This window comes from Muntiacus reevesi, chromosome 4, assembly GCF_963930625.1.
Source record: "Muntiacus reevesi chromosome 4, mMunRee1.1, whole genome shotgun sequence".
Taxonomy (NCBI): Eukaryota; Metazoa; Chordata; class Mammalia; order Artiodactyla; family Cervidae; genus Muntiacus; species Muntiacus reevesi.
The window spans coordinates 143,244,616-143,264,114 of record NC_089252.1 but is presented as its reverse complement, the minus strand read 5'-3'; the positions used below and the strand labels follow the sequence as shown (position 1 = coordinate 143,264,114).

General features: G+C 60.1%; 1 protein-coding gene across 2 annotated transcripts; it reads left to right on the top strand.

Moving 5' to 3' along the window:
• The first annotated feature begins 3,323 nt into the window (after positions 1 to 3,323).
• On the top strand, positions 3,324 to 19,462 carry TNS2 (tensin 2). Of its 2 annotated transcripts, none has more exons than XM_065934346.1 (29): positions 3,324 to 3,448; positions 7,780 to 7,888; positions 8,388 to 8,425; positions 9,291 to 9,329; positions 9,652 to 9,690; positions 9,845 to 9,894; positions 10,131 to 10,302; positions 10,594 to 10,644; positions 10,927 to 11,049; positions 11,132 to 11,196; positions 12,230 to 12,313; positions 12,685 to 12,797; positions 12,886 to 12,946; positions 13,209 to 13,284; positions 13,539 to 13,668; positions 13,775 to 13,840; positions 13,920 to 14,033; positions 14,242 to 15,453; positions 15,587 to 15,737; positions 15,859 to 16,448; positions 16,564 to 16,653; positions 16,951 to 17,076; positions 17,259 to 17,351; positions 17,477 to 17,554; positions 17,716 to 17,793; positions 18,218 to 18,386; positions 18,482 to 18,550; positions 18,655 to 18,684; positions 18,827 to 19,462. In XM_065934346.1, exons 1-29 carry the CDS (start codon positions 3,374 to 3,376, stop codon positions 18,963 to 18,965), a joined length of 4,230 nt encoding a protein of 1,409 aa, XP_065790418.1. In that variant the 5' UTR covers positions 3,324 to 3,373; the 3' UTR covers positions 18,966 to 19,462. The 2 variants fall into 2 exon arrangements, with proteins under 2 accessions (XP_065790418.1, XP_065790417.1); XM_065934345.1 differs by lacking the exon at positions 3,324 to 3,448 and adding an exon at positions 5,946 to 6,168.
• Positions 19,463 to 19,499: the final 37 nt, after the last annotated feature.

Sequence of the window (19,499 nt, the reverse complement as noted above, 5' to 3'; positions counted from 1 at the left end):
TGGCTTGTGTAGTTTATAGTTTACGGCTGGTGCGTTGACCTCCAAGTTGAGGGATAAGGGGCGTGTGCTGTGCTGTGATCCCTGTGGGCAGGGAGGAAAAGCTCCCGCCCAGGCGGCATGTATAGCCTGCCTCAGTCACATCCTCCAAAGCCTTCATTTCAAGCCACCCTCTTCACTGTAATACTGAGGTCTGAATAAACTGATGGAAAGAAGGATGGAGATGGGAAAAGGGCTGACTGGAAAGAGGTTCATGTTGGTTGTGCACAGAAAAGGCAGGGAGGAAGGAACTCCCCAGTCTATATCCCAACAGGGTAAGTTCACTGGTCTGCCCCCCACCCTCAGTCATAGGAATGTATGGACTCTCAGAAGCCCAACTGTGGAACTGGGTTTCAAGATGGGTCAGCCCTGTCAACCTCTTGTCGTCTTGAGCAACCGGAGGCTGCAGGTTTGGCATGAACTTGAGTCTGGGCAGGTCCCACGTGTATTCCAGTCCACGTGGCCTAATTTCTCCGAAACAATTAAGCATTAGGCTCTGGATCCCAAGGCAGGGTCCCAGTGAGTGCTGAGTGCACAGCATCTGTTTTCTCAGGAAGTGGAAGACCTACCTACACATCTTCTGGGAAGCTGTTTCTCAAATAAAACCTTGTTTCTCAGCAACCATTGAAACCCCCAGGGCCATAAGTGTGGACGAGAGACTCTGCCTTCTCTCACCCCCAGTCTCGCCAAAAAGAAAAGTTTGGAAGAGGCGAGTGTGCTGCTCCCCGCCCAGCAGCAGCAACCTCCCAGTTGGACAATATACCCTCTGTCCTCAGCCAGGAGATCCGCCTCTGGAGATAGCTCTGCCCCTCCCCCGCCCTTCCTGGTTCCCAGAGCCCAAACCCTTCCCTCAAGTCCCCCTGACCTCTCCGTGCCAGAACAGTGCACTCTTTCAATGCCCTCGTCCTGTAATCCCCCACCCCAAGGATCTCAGCACACGCGGTCACAAGCATGGGATCACCCCAGACCACAGAAGAAGGGGTTCAGCCTTCCGTGCCAAGATGGGCTGCCCTCTGCATAGTTAACGTAAGGAAAACCTGCAGGAAGGGTCAGAAGGTGTTCTTCAACTTGATTCACCTTCACTGAAACCATCCTGGTTTTTCCCTCCCTTTTCCCTTCTTTTCTAAACTTCCCTCTGTTCTCAGCTGGTATGGTAGTCAGGATGCCTGGCTGGCCCCCAATGCCACCCATTATAATTTCACCCTCTTCAAGCCACCACCTTTATTTTTCCACTCTCCACCTTCCTCAGCGTCCCTCCTGCAGCTCCCTTCCCCTGAGCTTCAAGTTCAGCTGCCCATCTTATGACCCTCCCCCAATTCTTTGGCACCTCAAAAGTTCCTTTTAGTGGGAATTCCCTGGTCATCCAGTGGTTAGGACCTGGCACTTTCACTGCCAGGGGCCAGGTTTGATCCATGGTTGGGGTACTAAGATCCTGCTGACTGGGCAACATACCCCCCCCACACCTGCCAAAAAAGTTTCTCTTAGGGGCAGCAATACCAGCATGAGTATAAGGCTCTAGCCCTGCCCACCGTTCGGGGATCCAATCAAGGATATTTTCTCTGAGTCCCAGTCTCTCCTTTGGTACCTCTAGAACCTACCCCCTTTGGTGTGCATCCCAGGGCCCAGCCAAAGACCCTAACAAATTCTGGAAGAGGCAAGATTTTGTAAGAGCTAGCCTTAGGTTCCAAAGGAGTGAGTGAATTTTCATATCTCGGGTATCTCGATTACATAATCAGATCTGGCCAAAATACACTGAATGATCTTCAGCCCTACCCCTCCCCCAGTAGGTTCGGATTCCTGTCCTTCTCCGAATTCTAGCCCCTCCCCTTCTCCTAGTGCCTCCGATCTCTTCCCTCCCCTGCTCCATTCCAATCCTCCACCCCTTTCTCCAAAGCCCGGTGACTCCTGCCGCTCTGAGACTGCCTGTTAGACAACTACTCAGTCAAGAGCAGTTAAGTTCAAGGTTCCCAGGTCCCACCCACACCCACCCCTCCCAAATGCCAGCCTCTGGGGGCCCTGCATTGTCACCATCCACCACTTCCCAACCTCTTCACTGCCACCAGATTAGAATCAGGTGCTCCACTTTCTCCTAATCAGAACCAGACTTCTCAGCTTTTGCCAAAGGTTAGATGAGCACAGAAAAGACCCAGATGAGAGATGAGCCAGTAAGGAACAGAGGGTTGTAGTGCTTGGCGCTGGGCATTGAGGCCTGGGCACTGCCTCCTCAGAATCCGCCTGACCCCTCCCCCCTCCCCCCAGCCAGTTTTCATCATGGAAAATGCAAAGGGGAGAGGGAAAGAGGGAGACACTTTCAGGAACAGCTCACTGCTAAATAACTGGGGAATCTGGGAATGGGAATAGACTGAGCTTCTAGAAAGACATCCCTTCCCTCTACTTTCCCCTCCAGGGCAGCAAGACGCAAACCAACCCCAGAGCCTCAGTTCCAAGAAGTGCCAATCTAGTACCAGATCCAGACACTGCAGAAGTAGTGAATGAGGTTAGAATGAATTTCCGTGTCCACTGGGAAGCCAGGAACTCGAGTCAAAAGTGAAGACTCTTTTTAAACAGAATTCTCCTAGAGAACAGGCCAGGCCATGACCAAAGCAGGGAGACGTTTGGGCTCACTGGAGTGGCTTGGGGTTGGGGATGGGGGGGTTGAACTTGACCTGGAGTTCCTCAGCTCTGAGTTCTTTGGGGGAGCATAAGTGGCATCCAAGAGAGAAGTCTCCCGTGGGACAGAGGACCAGGGAAGTGTGTCTAGGGACTTGGGACACAAGCGACACCCGGTGCCTTCGTCTGAAGCCCCGGTGTGAAGGTGGCGCTGGCTTCACTAGGCCAGGCCGCGGGTGGCCCCTAATCTGGGGGTCAAGCCCACTCTCAAATACACTCTTGAGAAGGGGCCGAACTGAAAGAGGCTGAGGCAGTCTGCCCTTGCTTCTGGTGCCTTCTCTCCAGCTTTTCTTCTTTTGGCTCTAAGTTTCTTTGCTGTCTCCCTCTGGATCAGTCTCTGCGGGGCTCTGTTTCCTGTTCCTGTGTTCTCCGTGTCCACCTCTCTCCCCGCATGGTCTCCGAGGGTCTCTGCCAGTCCCCGCATGCCTCCTTCCCAGCTCCTGGGCGCGTGGACTCGCCGGAGAAGATGGGGAGGAGAGACGGAGGAGGAGGGGCGGGGAGCGGGCGGCACGTGGGGATTGGAGCCCGGGAAGGAGGGAAAGAGGGAGGGAGGAGAGCGCGCGGGAGGGAGCAGAGGGCGGCGCGGGGAGCGGCGGGGGCGAGCGCGGCGCGCCCGTCCCGCCTCCTCCGCCTCCTCAGCGTCCGCTCGGCGCGGGCCCGGGGCGGGATGGGCTGGCCCGGGGGCTCCCCCTGTTGCTGCCCCGCCCCGCCGCGCCCCCGCCCCGCCGGGCGCCCCCCGCAGGTGAGTGGCCGCGAGGCGCCGGGCGGGAGGGCGGCGGCGTGTGCGTCACGGCGCGGCGGGCAGTGCCAGTGGTGGTCGCCAGGGGGCGCGGGGCCGCTGCGAGGGGCGAATGGGCGCGGGGAGAGGAGCGGGCGCGCCAGGTCGGGGGTCGGGGGCCGGGGGCCGCGGCCGACTGAGGCCGGAAAGGTGACCAGGGGGCAGGGCCAGCGCACGGCCACTCCCCGGCCGGCCGTCTTGCCTTCGCGCGTCGGGAGAGCACTCGCCGCCGCTCGGTCCCGCCACGCACGCGCACCGCCCCCGCAGGCCCGAGACTTGGGCGGTAACTGACCGGGGAGAGTGCGTGTCAGGGTTTTCCTTTTCCACCTCACATCTGGGGAAACCGAGGCACGTGCGGCCTCCATCGTCAGTTTTCCAGATCACCCTGGGCACTCTCGTGCACCCCTCCTTCCCTCCTTCCCTCCTTCCCTGGGCCTCACCCCTCCTCCGCGGCTGGGCTCCCAGCCGCTCATCCAACCACAGCTATTTCCAGGAAGGGGGAGTGTGGGTGGAGGGGTTTCTCCAAACAAACCCAGGGCTTCGGAGTGAGAGGGGGCCAGGCTGGGGGAGAGGCTGACAGGCTCGGGAAAGTTGCGGGCTGGAAGAGGGTGAGGGTCCCAGGGCTCTGGCCTGGCCTTCCCAAGCCTGCCCCAGGGAGCTGCTTTTCCTCTCAGCACTAGCAGCGGGCTCAGCGCTCTCCCACTGCCATCTCACATGAGAGGTGCTCCGCAGGGTGGGGAGGGACTCAAAGCCATCTTCCCTGGCCACCCAACACAGCGGCTAGTGAGCCACCCACGAGGTCAAGAACGAGGGTCCGAGGAGGTTTGGGGACCTGTTGTCAAGTTAGGGGACTTTTCAGCCCCTGCGGAGGCAGCAGAAGTAGAGACAAGCCTGCTCGAGGAGTCCTGGTCAGGGCAACTGCAGTAGGAGGGGAGAAAGACCACCCACGCCCACACCGCCACCACAGCACCTCACCTGCTGCCAGCAGAGCTGCGGACTGGACCATGCCGGGCCCGATTGCCCACACTGGCCAGGGGCCCGGAATGTCCTGGGACCCAGCCAGGGCTGGAGGTGGGAGTGGGTTGCAGAGCCAGTGCCCCTCTCCAGTTACTAGTTAGGCCTCCCTCTGGCCAAGGTACCCTGGGGACAGACTTTCTGACCTGGAAGGGGGAATTAGAGCTTCAAGGGAGACGTCTCGGGCTAGGCCCAGCCCAAGGAAGTGTCCAGAGTGGGCTCATCCCAGAGGAGGCAGGATTAGACCAACCTTGATGGGCACGGAGGAGGGAGAGGGGAGGCTGAGGACCTGGTGGGAGAAGCCAGAGCTGGGGGAGCTGCCAGAGCCCTGGGACATTCAGTAACTACAGTGCAAATGTTGGGGGGCGTGGTGGGGGGGGCAGGACACACACATTTGCACATTCTTTCAAGCAGCTGGACTGTTCCACTGGACTGCTCTGGGGGGGCTGTGATCCAAGACTTGGGGCTGAGAACCCCCAGGCTGTTAACCCCTAACATTTTTTGGAAGATTACTACCCCCCCCCCTTTCGAATGCCCCAGTCCACCTCCTTCCCTTAACTCCTGGGACAGGAAGCTGGCTGTGTTCCCAGAGGGAGGCAGGAGGCCCGCAGAGGGGGGTGGAGTATGTGCTGGGAGGGGGGCCGCCTGTCCAGCCCTCCAGCCCTGGGACAGCTGCTGAGGAAGGAGAGCAGAGCTAGGGGAGCCATGAAGGTAGTTCTTAGGCTTGGGGTGGGGGTAGGGCTGGACGGCGAGGAGGAGGGCCCACGTGGCAAGGCTCCCAAGAGGAGCTAGGGACCCAGGGAGTAGGTGAGTGAAGGACTGTGTCCGGAGCAGGGCAGCTGGGGAGCTTTCAGGAGAAGGGCCTCAAATGCCTTGGGCTAAGGCAGAATAACTGGCTCCTGTGGGCAGAGCAGTCTCGGCTGGAATTTGGCCTTTCAGTGTAGATGGTGGGGGCAAGGGGCCAGTGCATGTTTTCCTTTTCCTGTTGCTTCACAACTAGTGAAACTGAGGCAGAAAGCCGACCCTCAGGATGCAGTCCAGGTCCTGAACTGGCTGGGACAGCAATTCCCAGCTCCTCCTCCCTCCCACTAGAAGGTCCCCAGAGAGCCTGAGAGTTCAGGCCGGGAGGCTGGCCTGGCAGGGACGCGGCGTTCCCCTCTGGCCCTTGAGCCAGGGCCTTGAGACCTAAATTCCCACCCCGCCCCTGTCCCGCCCTACTGGGGGCTGGACCTCAGGATCCCACAGATCCCCCATAGGGTAGATCCCAGGCCTGGGGGCAGCTCCTGAGCAGGATCAGGGTGGGGGCAAGAGATCCTTGGCTGACACTCCCAGCAGGGTAGATCCTGGGAATCTGATCTCCTGGCCTCCCCCACATCCTCCCCCCCCCCCCCCCCACTTCCTGGAGCAGCGACCTGCCCCCTTCCCGCCTGCACTCCCCTCCACTTCCAGGGCTGGGCTTCTCCTCACACCAGCCAGACAGTCTACTCTCCACCCAAGGGAAGCGGCTGCCTCCGCCAGGCCGCTTCCAGGAAGCCCCGGGCCAGGCCCCAGCATTGTTCGGGCCCCAAGGCCAGCACCCCAGGCAGCCAGACACCATGAAGTCCAGCGGCCCTGTGGAGAGGCTGCTCAGAGCCCTGGGGAGGAGGGACAGCAGCCGGGCCACCAGCAGGGTAGGAGTGCCCTTGACTGGGCAGAGGTGGGGGTGGAGGTGTGGGCAGTGGAGGGGGAGGGGGCCAGAACTCTGGCCAGAGCTTCGTCCCAGTTTCAGCTTCCTCAGCCTTCTTCCCTAGTCCTGTATCCCCTTGTTACTCTGTCTGTTTGGAGCGGCCAGGGCTGTGACATGAGCAGCAGAAGTCTGGGTGAGAGCAAATCTTCATCAGCTCCCCTGTCATCTTCCCTGCCCTAGCCCAGGCCAGCCCTGCACGGACGTATACATTATGGGAGGACCTTCCCAGGTACTAGTTTGGAACCCGGGAGAAGACTTCCCTAAGCTAAGAAGTTTAGGGGAAATGGGGTAGGGGTGGCGAAGGAAGGAAGGGAGGCGACCAGGTCTCAGAAGTGCTTTAAACAAGGGGGCTTGACTTGCTTTCCACTGACATCATCTGCCTGTGCCATTAATACCAAAATGCACCCAAGTTTCCTAGTGGGTCTGGCAGAGTTGGTCCAACCCAGAAGAGTTCAAGTTGGGTTAAATCCAGCAGCTTAAGGGACAGCCAAGAGACCAGAGGTGCTGCCTGCATCCCCAGGGTGGGGGGCCTAGAGGCCCCATCCCTGCCTTTCCCCACATTTTTTTCAGCCTTACCCCTCCAAAAGGCATCTCAGGGCAACATGAGACAGTACTATGGGGGAGGGAGGCAGGAACTTGAATGCCAGAGGAGAAGAAAAATAGGTAGGAGAGGAGACAAGGAGGTAAATGGTCCCCAGAGGATGGACGAATGGGAAGGGTAGTCCTGGGCCATAGGGGACATCCCAGCCTCCTCGCTCACTGCACTCTGGGAGGGGAGAGGCCGGAAAGCATCGGGTCCACCCTCTCCCCCTTCAATGCTGGAATCCCTCTTGAACCTTCTCAAGTGACTGGGTGCTTACTACATCCTGGAGCAGTAAGGCAGCTAAATATTTCCATGTCATGCCTCCATCTGCCTCTCCCTCCAGCATTACCGCCCCCTCCTTACACAATTGCTGCCTGCCGCCTTGGTGCACAATGAGTAAACATGTTGTTCTGACAGTGGGGGGGAGGAGGGCGTGTCAGCTGCTGGGAGGAGGGGGACAGTGGGAGCCAGGGAAGCAGGCCTGGCTGAGGACACTCCTCTGGGTCACCTGGGTGCTCGTGACCGACACCCTACATTCATGTCTGACCCCCTCTCTGCTTATTTTCTATAGGCGCCTCCCGGTAGGGAGGGCAAGATGGGAGGAGAAACAGGTTGCCTTCATAGAGGAGTCAGGGAACACCACCCCCCCACACCAGAACGGAAGCTCTAGGGTTTGGGTAACAGTGACCACAAGGGTGTCACACACCAGGGCCACGTGAGGGGCCTAAGTGATCCCTTGGGGAGGAGCTGACCCAGCTAGGGTGACGCAAGGGGCCAGGTTCCACGCACTGTGGAGGACAAGCACCGTAACTGCTTGGAAACAGCTGTGGCCAAATGCGTTTGACAAGTTTGGGGGCTGTATCAGGATGGAAGAAGACAGAAAAGGTGCTGCACTCAGGCCTGGCCCAGTCCTGGAGATGGACCCATGGGAACTGACACCTCTGTCTGCCTGTCTGTCCTTCCGCCCATCAGCCTAGGAAAGCTGAGCCACATAGCTTCCGGGAGAAGGTCTTCCGGAAGAAACCACCTGTCTGTGCCGTGTGTAAGGTGACCATCGATGGGACGGGCGTCTCATGCAGAGGTGAGGTGCCCCGCCCTAGGCTGTGACTCTGAGAGCATCACCCAGCGCCACTGGCTTGCACAGCCCTCAGCAGGCAGACCCCAGAACAGAGCATGTACTGCGTGTGCTGCCCCTGGGCTGGGCACCATGGGGGTCAAGAGGAACTGCCTCCCCTCCAAACAGCCCTTGCTCCCCCAGCACCCCAGGAAGCCTAGAACTCTAAATTACCCTCCTGCCTGACCTGGAACTGGAGGCTTCCCTCCATGCCTTCCTCCCGTCCCTTCCTCCTCACCCGCACCCACCCTAGAACATCACCCCTGGACCCCCCACTTCCTGGCCTGGGCAGTAGCTCACCACTGCCCTGTGCTTCCCTTGAACTCTGCCCCTGCTCCCGGACTCCAGCCAGCTCAGTACAGCTAGAGTCCGGGAAGTTCCAGGACCTGGGGAGACAAGAGAGCCACCCCTTCCACTGCCCTAGTAGGCCCCTGCTAACACCTCTCCTCCCCTCCACCCCCTCTAGTCTGCAAGGTGGCAACACACAGAAAATGTGAAGCAAAGGTGGGTAATCTGATGTGGGGAGGGGGGCCTGGGGTCCCTTCCTCCTCTGAAATGGGCTTTTCCTCCCCTCCACCCCTCTCTTCATTGGGGAACCCCTGCTGGGTAACAGGGGGTACTGTACTGGGCCCTTTAAGAACCACCCTACTCCACCCCCTGAGGACTGGCCCAGGCGGGTGGACAGCAAGACAGCACGTTTGTCTTGGTGCTGTGCCCAGGCTGCAGCTGGCGCGAGGATGGGGGGTGGGGAGGAGGAGGAGAACGAGGAGGAGGAAGGGTGGGGTGGGTGGGGGTCAAAGCAGAGACTGGTGGCCGGATGGGCTGTGCCTTCCCCCTGGGGAAGGGTCCTCAGGATGCCTGAGTGGGTCTTGTCCTGGGCCTTGGAAAAGCTGGGCAGAAGATGCAAGATGGAGGCAGCACCCACTATCCATTGGGTACCTGAGACAGCCCCATCTCTGGGGTGCCCTAGTCCTCCTCCTGCAGTGTGAGGGGTCCTAGGGCCTTAGAGCTTGCTTTGGGGAGCTGTGTGCCCAGGGGCGGGGTCTCCCGGTGAAAGAGGCCAGTGTCTGTCCCTGGCCGTGGCCTGCCTGCATGGCTCTATATATAACTCCTGCCCTGCAGCTGGATGAATGGGGGTCTGTGTGGGCAGGGGGCTGGGAGCCAAGAGTAACATGTTGGGGGCCCAGGGGTGGGAGACCGAGAGGCCAGAGGGGAGGCTCCCTTAAATAGAGGAACCTCAGTTGCAGCCTGTGCCCATCTGCTGACAGCCCCTCCACCTTCTTGCTGAAGCTGAGGGGTGGCCCCATCCTTAAGCCCAGGAGAGCCCATTTCACCAGCAGCTCAGCTCCTCACTCCAGTCTCCTTCCAGGTGACTTCGTCCTGTCAGGCCTTGCCTCCCGTGGAGCTGGTGAGTGTGCTCTGGGATGGGGTGGGGGATCCAAAGAACCTGGCTGCGGTGTCCAGAGATCTGGTGGCCACAGACGGGGCCCCAAGAAGTTACCTTGAATGGACTGCTGTGCATAGTGGCCATCCTGAGAGAGTGGAAAACTTTTTGAGCCCTCTGCTCTTGTGTCTTGGGTCTGCTCAGGGTTAGGACTCCTCCCTCTCTCCCTGCCCCACCTAATACAGCCCTCACAGGGAAACACACAAGCCCTCCCACTGCCCCCAGGCCCAGAATGGTCCTTGCCCCTTCCCTAACCGCTCCCTTTTCCTCCCCTCTCTCCCTCTAGCGGAGAAACACCGCCCCTGTGAGGCGCATAGAGCACCTGGTAAGGTGATGCTGCAGGGTGGGGGGCGGAAGCAGATAGCTCTGGGACTAAGGACCTAGGTCTCTCCTGGAGCAAAATTCATGGAACTCTGGAGTGGGGAGGCCTAGAGTGAGGGGCATAAAAGATGTGTGCAAAATCTCATCTCATCCACCAGGGATCCACCAAGTCTCTAAACCACTCAAAGCAGCGCAGCACCCTGCCCAGGTAAGTAGGGTGCTGGGTGTGGTCGCATATGAGCCGTTTCCTCATACCCCACATCTCAGCCCAGGGCAGTTCCCCTCAACAAAGCTCTCGAGGACAGCCCCACCCACAAAAATCAGGACCCAGGAGGCCTCACCTGTAGTCGGCCAGACACCTTTCCATCACACCAGCCTCCCGGTGCCCGCCCCACACCCTCTCCCCGCCCCGTTCCTAACACACCTTCGCCCCCTCTTCCCCAGGAGCTTCAGCCTGGACCCGCTCATGGAGCGCCGCTGGGACTTGGACCTCACCTACGTGACGGAGCGGATCCTGGCCGCCTCTTTCCCCGCGCGGCCAGACGAGCAGCGACACCGGGGCCACCTGCGCGAGCTGGCTCACGTGCTGCAATCCAAGCACCGCGACAAGTACCTGGTGAGAGGCAGGACCTGCTTCAGTCAGCCAATGGGAGGGCCAGACGGGCCCGGCGGCTCCCTGACGTCACACCTGTGGGGGCGGGGCCCGAGTGGGCGGGGCCCCGGACGCTCCAGGGAGCAGACCTCGAAGGCAGACAACGGATGCGACTGTCAAAGTTAGGCCGGCCGTAGTCACTTCCTCCTTTTAGAGAAAGACCCTTACTTAGGGTCACAGCAGGTAACACCTCCAAGAATCACCACACCTCGCTGCCTGGGGTCACTTCGCCTAACGCCCGCACTTTACTTGCAGCTCTTCAACCTTTCAGAGAAAAGACATGACCTGACCCGGCTAAACCCGAAGGTAGGAGGGAATTAAAACCATCACCCCCAGCCTTCTCAGTAGCACTTGGCATCTACGTTACTCTGAGACACTTGCCCATATGACTTGTGACTTGAGACAGCCCAAAGCATGGTGCAGCATGTATCAACCCATCATCTAGGTGAGGAAAGAGTTGAGGCTGTCATCGACACAAGCAACAGGCCCCTGACCTTGTCTCCAGGCACCTAAACCCTATCCCTCTTCCACCCCATCCACCTCTTATTTGGTGGCCACCAGCCCCAGTTCCACCCCTGTACCCCTCAGGTCCAGGACTTTGGCTGGCCTGAGCTGCATGCGCCCCCGCTAGACAAGCTGTGCTCCATTTGCAAAGCCATGGAAACCTGGCTCAGCGCTGACCCACAGCACGTGGTCGTATTGTACTGCAAGGTGAGCTGGAACTTCAGGTTCGCAGGACTGGGGACCCTCAGCAAAGGACCCCAGCAAGCCCTCTGTCCCTCTTTGTCCTCAGGGGAGCAAGGGCAAGCTCGGGGTCATCGTCTCTGCCTACATGCACTACAGCAAGATCTCTGCAGGGTAAGGTGCCCCAGCCCCAAGTCCCCCCTTCCCCAGGGACCCTCCCTCCAGCTGACCCTTGACGAGTCCCCCTCCTCCGAAGCCCACCTCAGGGTTCAGAGCCATTTACTATAAACTTGAGCTTTCCACCTCCTTTTTCTCACTTATACTTCACCACTTTTCTAGGGCTGCTATAACAAAGTGCCACAGAGTAAGTGGCTTAAGACAACAGAACTTTGTTGTCTCGGTTCTGGAGGCTAGAAGTCTAAAATCAAGGTGTCAGTGGGGCCACACTCCCACTGAGACTCTGAGAGTGGCCTCTTCCCAGCTGCTGGTGGTAGTCAACTGTCCTTGGTGTCCCGTGGCTTAAAAGATGTATCACTCCAGTCTCTGCCTTCGTCGTCACATGGCCTTCCTGTGTGTCTGTGTGTCTGTGTCTCTTCTCTTCTTCTAAGGACACCAATCACATTGGATTAAGGGCTCACCCTACTCCAGTATAACATCTTAATTAATTACATCTGCAACGACCCTATGTCCAAATAAGGTCACATTCTGAGGTACATATCTTTTGGGGGGACACAATTCAACCCGTTGTTGTTTAGTCGCTAAGTCATGTCCGACTCTTCTGCGACCCCATGAACTGTAGCCCACCAGGCTCCTCTGCCATGGGATTTCCCAGGCAAGAATACTGGAGTGGGTGACCATTTCCTTCTCCAGGGGATCTTCCCAACCCAGGGATCAAACCCATGTCTCCTGCATTGGCAAGTGGGTTCTTTACCACTGAGCCACCGGGAAAGCCCCCAGTTCAACCCATAGCATGGTCTTATTGTCCCATTTTACAGAGGAAGAAACTAAAGCTCAGGGAACAGTTGCCTGCAGTCCAACAACTAGTAAAGTGACTGCTTGTGGGGTTTCTAGTCCTCTTCACCACCACTCTGGACTTCCTCTAGACTTGCGGGGAATCACACCTCTCTTCCCTCCCCTAGAACTTAGGAAAGGGAGACCAGGATCTAAACCACCCCCTTAGCCCCCACACTGGCCCCCCTCTCCCCAGGGCAGACCAGGCGCTGGCGACCCTTACCATGCGGAAGTTCTGTGAAGACAAGGTTGCCGCAGAATTGCAGCCCTCCCAGCGCCGGTGAGCAGCCTGGGTGGGGATGGTCCAAGCGAGCAGGTCCCTCCATGGCTGCCAAGGCCAAGCTTATCTCACTCATGAAGCACACCTTCCTGGAGCACCTCCTGTGTGCTAGGGCTTGTGTCAAGTGCTGAAAAGAACAAATGCAAGGTCCCTAGGTCTCCTGGGGCTTATTTACGTGCTGGTGGGGTAGAAGGCAATAAACCTATGAATAAATAGACAAGATCGTTTTGGATGTTAGCAAGAGCTATACAGAAAATAAAGCTGAGTCTTGCTATAAAGAGGGACTCACGGGATAATCAGGGCCCATTGCTATATCACGTGAGATCAAGATCTGGAAGGGGCTTACGTCCACCGTGACATCCCACCACCAGGTATATCACCTACTTCAGTGGTCTGCTGTCCGGCTCCATCCGCATGAACAGCAGCCCTCTCTTCCTGCACTACGTGCTGGTGCCTGTGCTGCCAGCCTTTGAACCTAGTGCAGGTGAGTCTGCCTGGAATGTGCTCTGTGGGGGGGCTGTCCCCGCTCCACTCAACACCCTTCATGTACCTTCTCTTTTTTGCCCCACTAGGTTTCCAGCCCTTCCTCAAGATCTACCAGTCCATGCAGCTTGTCTACACATCTGGAATCTAGTGAGTGCCCTGTTCCCAGGCCCCTTCTCCCTGAGTCCCTGTTTTTCCAGCCTCTCCCAGACAGCTGGGCCTCCAGCTCTAGCCACTCCACCGCAAAACTAATAGCATCATAGAATCTGTTTTATAGATGGGGAGGATGATGCTTAAAGGGCTCGCACTCAGGGAGCACTCAGTCTCCGATCTCCCAATTCCCTCCGGACTCTTCACAGCCACCAGTGCACCCAAGTGCCCCTGCTTCAGCTCTGCCTTCTCTCTTCCCCAGTCACGTTGCAGGCCCTGGTCCCCAACAGCTTTGTATCAGCCTGGAGCCAGCCCTCCTCCTCAAAGGCGATGTCATGGTGAGGGGGCCTTAGCCACAGAGAGAGTCCTGGGGGTGGGGTCGGGGTGGTGGTGAACGCTGCCAGCTGCACTGTCTCTGGAGAGCCGTCGATTCAAGGCAGGTTGGAGGGCAAGGAGGTTGTCTTCCTGATGGGGAGGTCACGTTGGAGTTGAGGCAGAGCAGAACCGTAGCCGGATACTCCCCAGGGTGGAAGCCCAGAGGAGATGTGTGTGGACACAGAGCCTGAACGCTGGTCTCCCTCCCCTCACCCAGGTAACATGCTATCACAAGGGTAGCCGGGGGACTGACCGGACCCTCGTATTCCGAGTTCAGTTCCACACATGCACCATCCATGGACCACGGCTCACCTTCTCCAAGGACCAGCTGGATGAGGCCTGGGCCGGTGAGTTGGAGACAAGTGGCGTGGGGGCTGGAACCCAGGTGAAGGCAGGCAGGTGGGTAAGGGCAGGGAGGTGGGCACCTGGCTCCTCACCGTCCACTCCCCACAGACGAGAGGTTCCCCTTCCAAGCCTCGGTGGAGTTCGTCTTCTCCTCCAGCCCAGAGAAGATCAAAGGTAAGAGGCAAGCCTGGGAGGGGGCAGGAGTCAGGGGTTGTCTCTCCCTGCTCCTCACCCCTGGGGCGCCCTTCTGTAGGTAGCACCCCACGGAATGAGTCCTCGGTCTCTGTCGACTACAACACTGCAGAGCCCGCGGTGCGCTGGGACTCCTACGAGAACTTCAACCTGCACCATGAGGACAGTGTGGAAGGTGTGTGGAGTGCCCCCAGAGGTGGCGGGAGGTGGAGTTTCGGGGGGACATGTGCTTCCCTCCATTGACAGACACCCTGCCAAGAGACACCCCCTGATCTGGCGTCTCCGGCACATCCCTTATTAACACACGCGTTTTGTCTGTCTCTCCCTCTCTCTCTCCCACTTTTGCCTGCTTGCTCTCCCGCCCTGATCTTCTCCCCACTCAGACTCTGTCACTCACACCCGGGGGCCCCTGGATGGCAGTCCTTATGCCCAGGTGCAGCGAGCCCCCCGCCAGACCCCGCCAGCCCCGTCTCCGGAGCCTCCCGCACCCCCGCTGCTTTCCGTCAGCAGCGACTCTGGCCATTCCTCCACACTGACCACGGAGCCGGCCGCCGAGTCGCCTGGCCGGCCACCCCCGACGGCTGCCGAGCGGCAGGAGCTCGAGCGCCTGCTGGGAGGCTGTGGAGTGGGCAGTGGGAGCCGGGGAGCTGGGCGCGAGACGGCCATCCTGGATGATGAAGACCAGCCCGCTGCGGGCGGAGGCCCCCACCTCGGAATGTATTCTGGACACAGGCCAGGCCTCAGCCGCCATTGCTCCTGCCGCCAGGGCTACCGGGAGCCCTGCGGGGTCCCCAACGGGGGCTACTACCGGCCAGAGGGGACCCTGGAGAGGAGGCGGCTGGCTTTCGGAGCCTATGAGGGGCCCCCCCAGGGCTATGCCGAGCCCTCCGTGGAGAAGAGGCGCCTCTGCCGCTCGCTGTCCGAGGGGCCGTACCCGTACCCGCCTGAGCTGGGGAAACCCGCCAATGGAGACTTTGGCTACCGCCCCCCAGGCTACCGGGAGGTGGTGATCCTGGAAGACCCCGGGCTGCCTGCACTGTGCTCCTGCCCCGCCTGTGAGGAGAAGCTAGCACTGCCCACAGCAGCCCTCTATGGGCTGCGGCTGGAGAGGGAGGCTGGAGAGGGGTGGGCGAGTGAGGCTGGCAAGCCCCTCCTGCACCCCGTACGACCCGGGCACCCGCTGCCCCTGTTGGTGCCTGCCTGCGGGCACCACCACGCCCCGCTACCTGACTACAGCTGCCTGAAGCCACCCAAGGCAGGCGAGGAAGGGCAGGAGGGCTGCTCCTACGCCATGTGCCCTGAAGGGAGGTATGGGCACCCAGGGTACCCTGCCCTGGTGACATACAGCTATGGAGGAGCGATTCCCAGTTACTGCCCAGCATACGGCCGGGTGCCTCACAGCTGTGGGTCTCCAGGTGAGGGCAGAGGGTATCCCAGCCCTCGTGCCCACTCCCCCCGGGCTGGCTCCATCTCCCCGGGCAGCCCGCCCTACCCCCAGTCCAGGAAGCTGAGCTACGAGATCCCTGCAGAGGAGGGAGGGGACCGGTATCCGCTGCCTGGGCACCTGGCCCCAGCAGGACCCTTGGCATCTGCAGGTGAGACCCTGGGAAGGGGGGTGCCCAGGGCAGAAGAGGGGTCTGGGAAATGATGGGGAAAGCACAGAGTGAGGAAAAGCTAAGCCAGGCAGAAGGGGCTCTTCCTGGCCCACAGCCCCTTCTCTCCCTGCAGAGTCGCCAGAGCCTGTGTCCTGGAGGGAGGGTCCCAGCGGGCACAGCACCCTGCCCCGGTCCCCACGAGATGCCCAGGGCAGTGCCACTTCTGAGCTGTCTGGTCCATCCACACCGCTGCACACCAGCAGCCCCGTCCAGGGCAAGGAGAGGTGCTTCGTGGGGCTGGGCCGCTCAGGGGCCTCCTTGTCTGGGTAGACACTGAAGCCTGGGTTGGGAGGCAGCTCACACAGGGCTCACACACTCACTCCCGCCCGCCTTCCCTCCCTGCAGTGCCCGACGGCAAGACACCCGCTCCCCCACCTTGGCGCCCACTCAGAGACTGAGTCCTGCAGAGGCCTTGCCACCTGTTTCCCAGGGAGGCGCTGAAAAGGCTCCAGAGCTGCCTACAAGAAGTGGACCTGAGCTTCCAGCCCCTGGCACCTTCTCCCCAGCCTCCCCACCCAGCTCTCCCAATGACTGGCCTCAGGAGAGGAGCCCGGGGGGCCGCTTGGACAGCACCAGTCCAAGGGGGCCTGTCCCCAATACCCTGCCCGGCCTCCGTCACGCCCCCTGGCAGGGCCTACGAGACCCCCCGGACAGCCCGGACGGGTCCCCCCTCACCCCTGTGCCTACTCAGATGCCCTGGCTTGTGGCCAGCCCAGAACCCCCTCAGAGCTCGCCCACACCTGCCTTTCCTCTGGCTGTATCTTATGACATCAACGGCCCCCCCCAGCCCCCTCTTCCTGAGAAACGCCACCTGCTGGGGCCTGGACAGCAGCCGGGACCCTGGGGCCCAGAGCAGGCATCACCACCAGCCAGAGGCACTAGTCACCACGTCACTTTTGCACCTCTGCTCCCGGATAATGCCCCCCAACCCCCAGGTATAAAGGCCTTCAGGAGGCTGAGGCCACCTTGGGAGAACCCTTGTTTCCAGAGAGGGGCATGGCAAGGGGACTGGGGAGCCCTGGGGTCAAGCTTAGTCCCTCCCTGTTCTAGAGCCCCCGATGCAAGAGAGCCAGAGCAATGTCAAGTTTGTCCAGGACACGTCCAAGTTCTGGTACAAGCCACACCTGTCCCGTGACCAAGGTGAGAAGCCAGCCTGTCCCCACCCGCTCCGGGCCTTTGGCTCAGCTTCTGGTTTGTGCCACTTCCCCATGTCAGCAGGCCTCCTCTGGGCCGAGCCGCTCTCTAGCAGGTGAGTCTGGGTTTGAGGCCCAAGGAGGCCTCACATGGTCGGTGCCCACTGCACTGACTCCCCAGTGGCATCCTGGGTGCTGACACCACAGCTGTCAGGGCCAGAGGTCCAGGGGGCTCGGGCAGCAGAGCGGAGGGGCTACCTGGGGCTTGGTCGGCCGCCGTGAAAACTTCTCCCGCCTCCCCCAGCCATCGCCCTGCTGAAGGACAAAGACCCCGGGGCCTTCCTGATCAGGGACAGTCATTCATTCCAAGGAGCCTATGGGCTGGCTCTGAAGGTGGCTACGCCCCCTCCCAGCGCCCAGTCCTGGAAAGGTACAGAGTGGCCCAACCTGAGGGGTAAGGGGCGTGGGGTGAGGGAGGCACAGAGGCAAGACCAGGCAGGGTGGCCCGTGTCACTTCGTAGTAGGGAGGAGGAAGAGATGAGCTCTCCTGCTTGGTAGAGAATTCCAGCAGAGAGAAGCAGAACCTGGAATCTTCTTCTCCACTCCTGTCAGGGGACCCCTCGGAGCAGCTGGTCCGCCATTTTCTCATTGAGACTGGGCCCAAAGGGGTGAAGATCAAGGGCTGTCCCAGCGAGCCCTACTTTGGTGAGAAGCAGGGGTGGGGAAGGCTGCACTTGGCCTTCCAGGGAGGCCAAGAGGTGTCAGGAGGGAGGTGGAGGACTGGAGGTATCTCTGAGCACCTCGGGAGCCCACTTGCCTCTCCCCTGCAGGCAGCCTGTCAGCCCTGGTCTCCCAGCACTCCATCTCCCCACTGTCCCTGCCCTGCTGCCTGCGCATTCCCAGCAAAGGTGGGTGTCTGGTCATCCATCCTCCCCCTTCTCCCCTCCCACTGGGGCCAAAGGCAGAATCTCCAGTCCTGGCTCCCTGTCTGCCTGCCTTCCCTTGGGACGGCAGAGGGCGCCCTCACTTCCTGGGACTGCCACTCCCTGCTGACCACCGTTTTCCTCAGATCCTCTGGAGGAGGTCCCAGAGGCCCCAGTGCCCAGCAACATGAGTACTGCAGCAGACCTCCTGCGTCAAGGCGCCGGTACGGGCCTCTCCTTCCCTCCCCTGGGCACCAAAGGGGACACCCCTGACATGGGGAACAGAGAGGCCTTGATGTGTGTGGGCTGGCCCTGACAGATGCACCTCAACCAGGAAAGCAGGGGAGGCCTGTATCCATAAGCACGATGGGACAGAGAGTCCTGTCTAGACTGCGGGGGTGGGGGTGGGGGTGTCTTGCTAAAATGCAGATTCTCTGACCTATTTCCAGCATCCCCGACTATAGATCTCGCGGAGTCACCGAGTCTGCCTTTTTAACAGGTTACCTGTGTGACGGATGCACTTTGAGCAGCACTAGCTGGGGAAAGTGCGAGAGCTGGGCGGGTGGGAGGAACACGGAGGGGAGATAGGGCTGGGGGTTGGCAGAGCCACCGCTCCCTGCTCCCTTCAACCCACTCCTCACCCTGCAGCCTGCAGTGTGCTCTACCTGACCTCAGTGGAGACAGAGTCGCTGACGGGCCCCCAAGCGGTGGCACGGGCCAGCTCCGCGGCTCTGAGCTGCAGCCCCCGCCCCACGCCAGCCGTTGTCCACTTCAAGGTCTCAGCCCAGGGCATCACACTCACAGACAACCAAAGGAAGTGAGTATGTGTGCTGGATAAGCCCCTGGGGGACCCCAGGCACAGACCCCGGGGGCCCAGTTTCTGGATGACTTTCCCCACCCTTATCCTTACAGGCTCTTCTTTCGCCGCCATTATCCAGTGAACAGCATCACCTTCTCCAGCACTGACCCTCAGGACCGGAGGTGACTCTCCCTCCCAGCCCTTTCATCCCACAGCCCCCAGCCCAGCTTCTCCATTGGTAGCTCTTCCCTGGGTGCATCCCTTCACAGTTCTTCTCCTTCCGCAGATGGACCAACTCCGATGGGACCACCTCCAAGTAAGCCTCCCCCAGAGTGCCGTCTCCCCTCCCAGCATGGCATCAGCGTGGTGTCCAGGCGCCTCCTTGCTCCCCATCTCTGGCATGGCCGTCCCTGAGGAAGGGATGCTCAGCCCTCCCCACCCTGCCTTTGTACCCCCAGGATCTTTGGTTTCGTGGCCAAGAAGCCTGGAAGCCCTTGGGAGAATGTGTGTCACCTCTTTGCAGAGCTTGACCCAGATCAGCCTGCAGGCGCCATTGTCACCTTCATCACCAAAGTTTTACTGGGCCAGAGGAAATGAAAGAAGGCCACAAGCTCCAAGCCCGCGTCGACACTGTGCCCCTCCCAGCACCACACAGCCCTCACTCCCCTGGCCTGGACCCAGGAGACCCGGGAGCCGGCCTCCCCCCTAGGAATGGGGAGCAGACACACCGGCCTGCGACACTGCTCTCCTTCCCCGCCCCCAGCCTGCTAAGCAAGTGGATGGGCCCACGAGATGACCTTGCATGTGAGCAGAGGGCAGAGACGGGTGTGTGAGGGTGAGGCGGTGGAGCCTGGAAGGGGTGATCCAGACAGCCCCACCTGCAGGAGAGCATCACCGCTGGCAGGGGAGACAGGCCTTGCCTGCTCCACAAGCTGCAGGTCCCAGCACGGCAGGGAGAGAGGAGAGGTGTGGGGAGCGAGGCACTCCCTCCTCTGCCTCCCCTCTGAGCAGAGAGATCAGAGTAGGATCACATGAAAACGGGGGGAAAAAAGAGTCTATTTTTGTCTAATAATAAAGAGTTTCTATAATGTTTAGTCAGAGTTGAACTCATGCCTGTTTCCAGGAAGGTCA

Bases quoted from the DNA above. Each gene is read 5' to 3' on its own strand.
- TNS2 (XM_065934346.1), top strand. From the start codon at position 3,374: ATGGGCTGGCCCGGGGGCTCCCCCTGTTGCTGCCCCGCCCCGCCGCGC. The intron at 9,330-9,651 runs GTGAGTGTGCTC...CTCTCCCTCTAG, and splicing joins CCTTGCCTCCCGTGGAGCTG to CGGAGAAACACCGCCCCTGT. The intron at 16,449-16,563 runs GTATAAAGGCCT...TCCCTGTTCTAG, and splicing joins TAATGCCCCCCAACCCCCAG to AGCCCCCGATGCAAGAGAGC.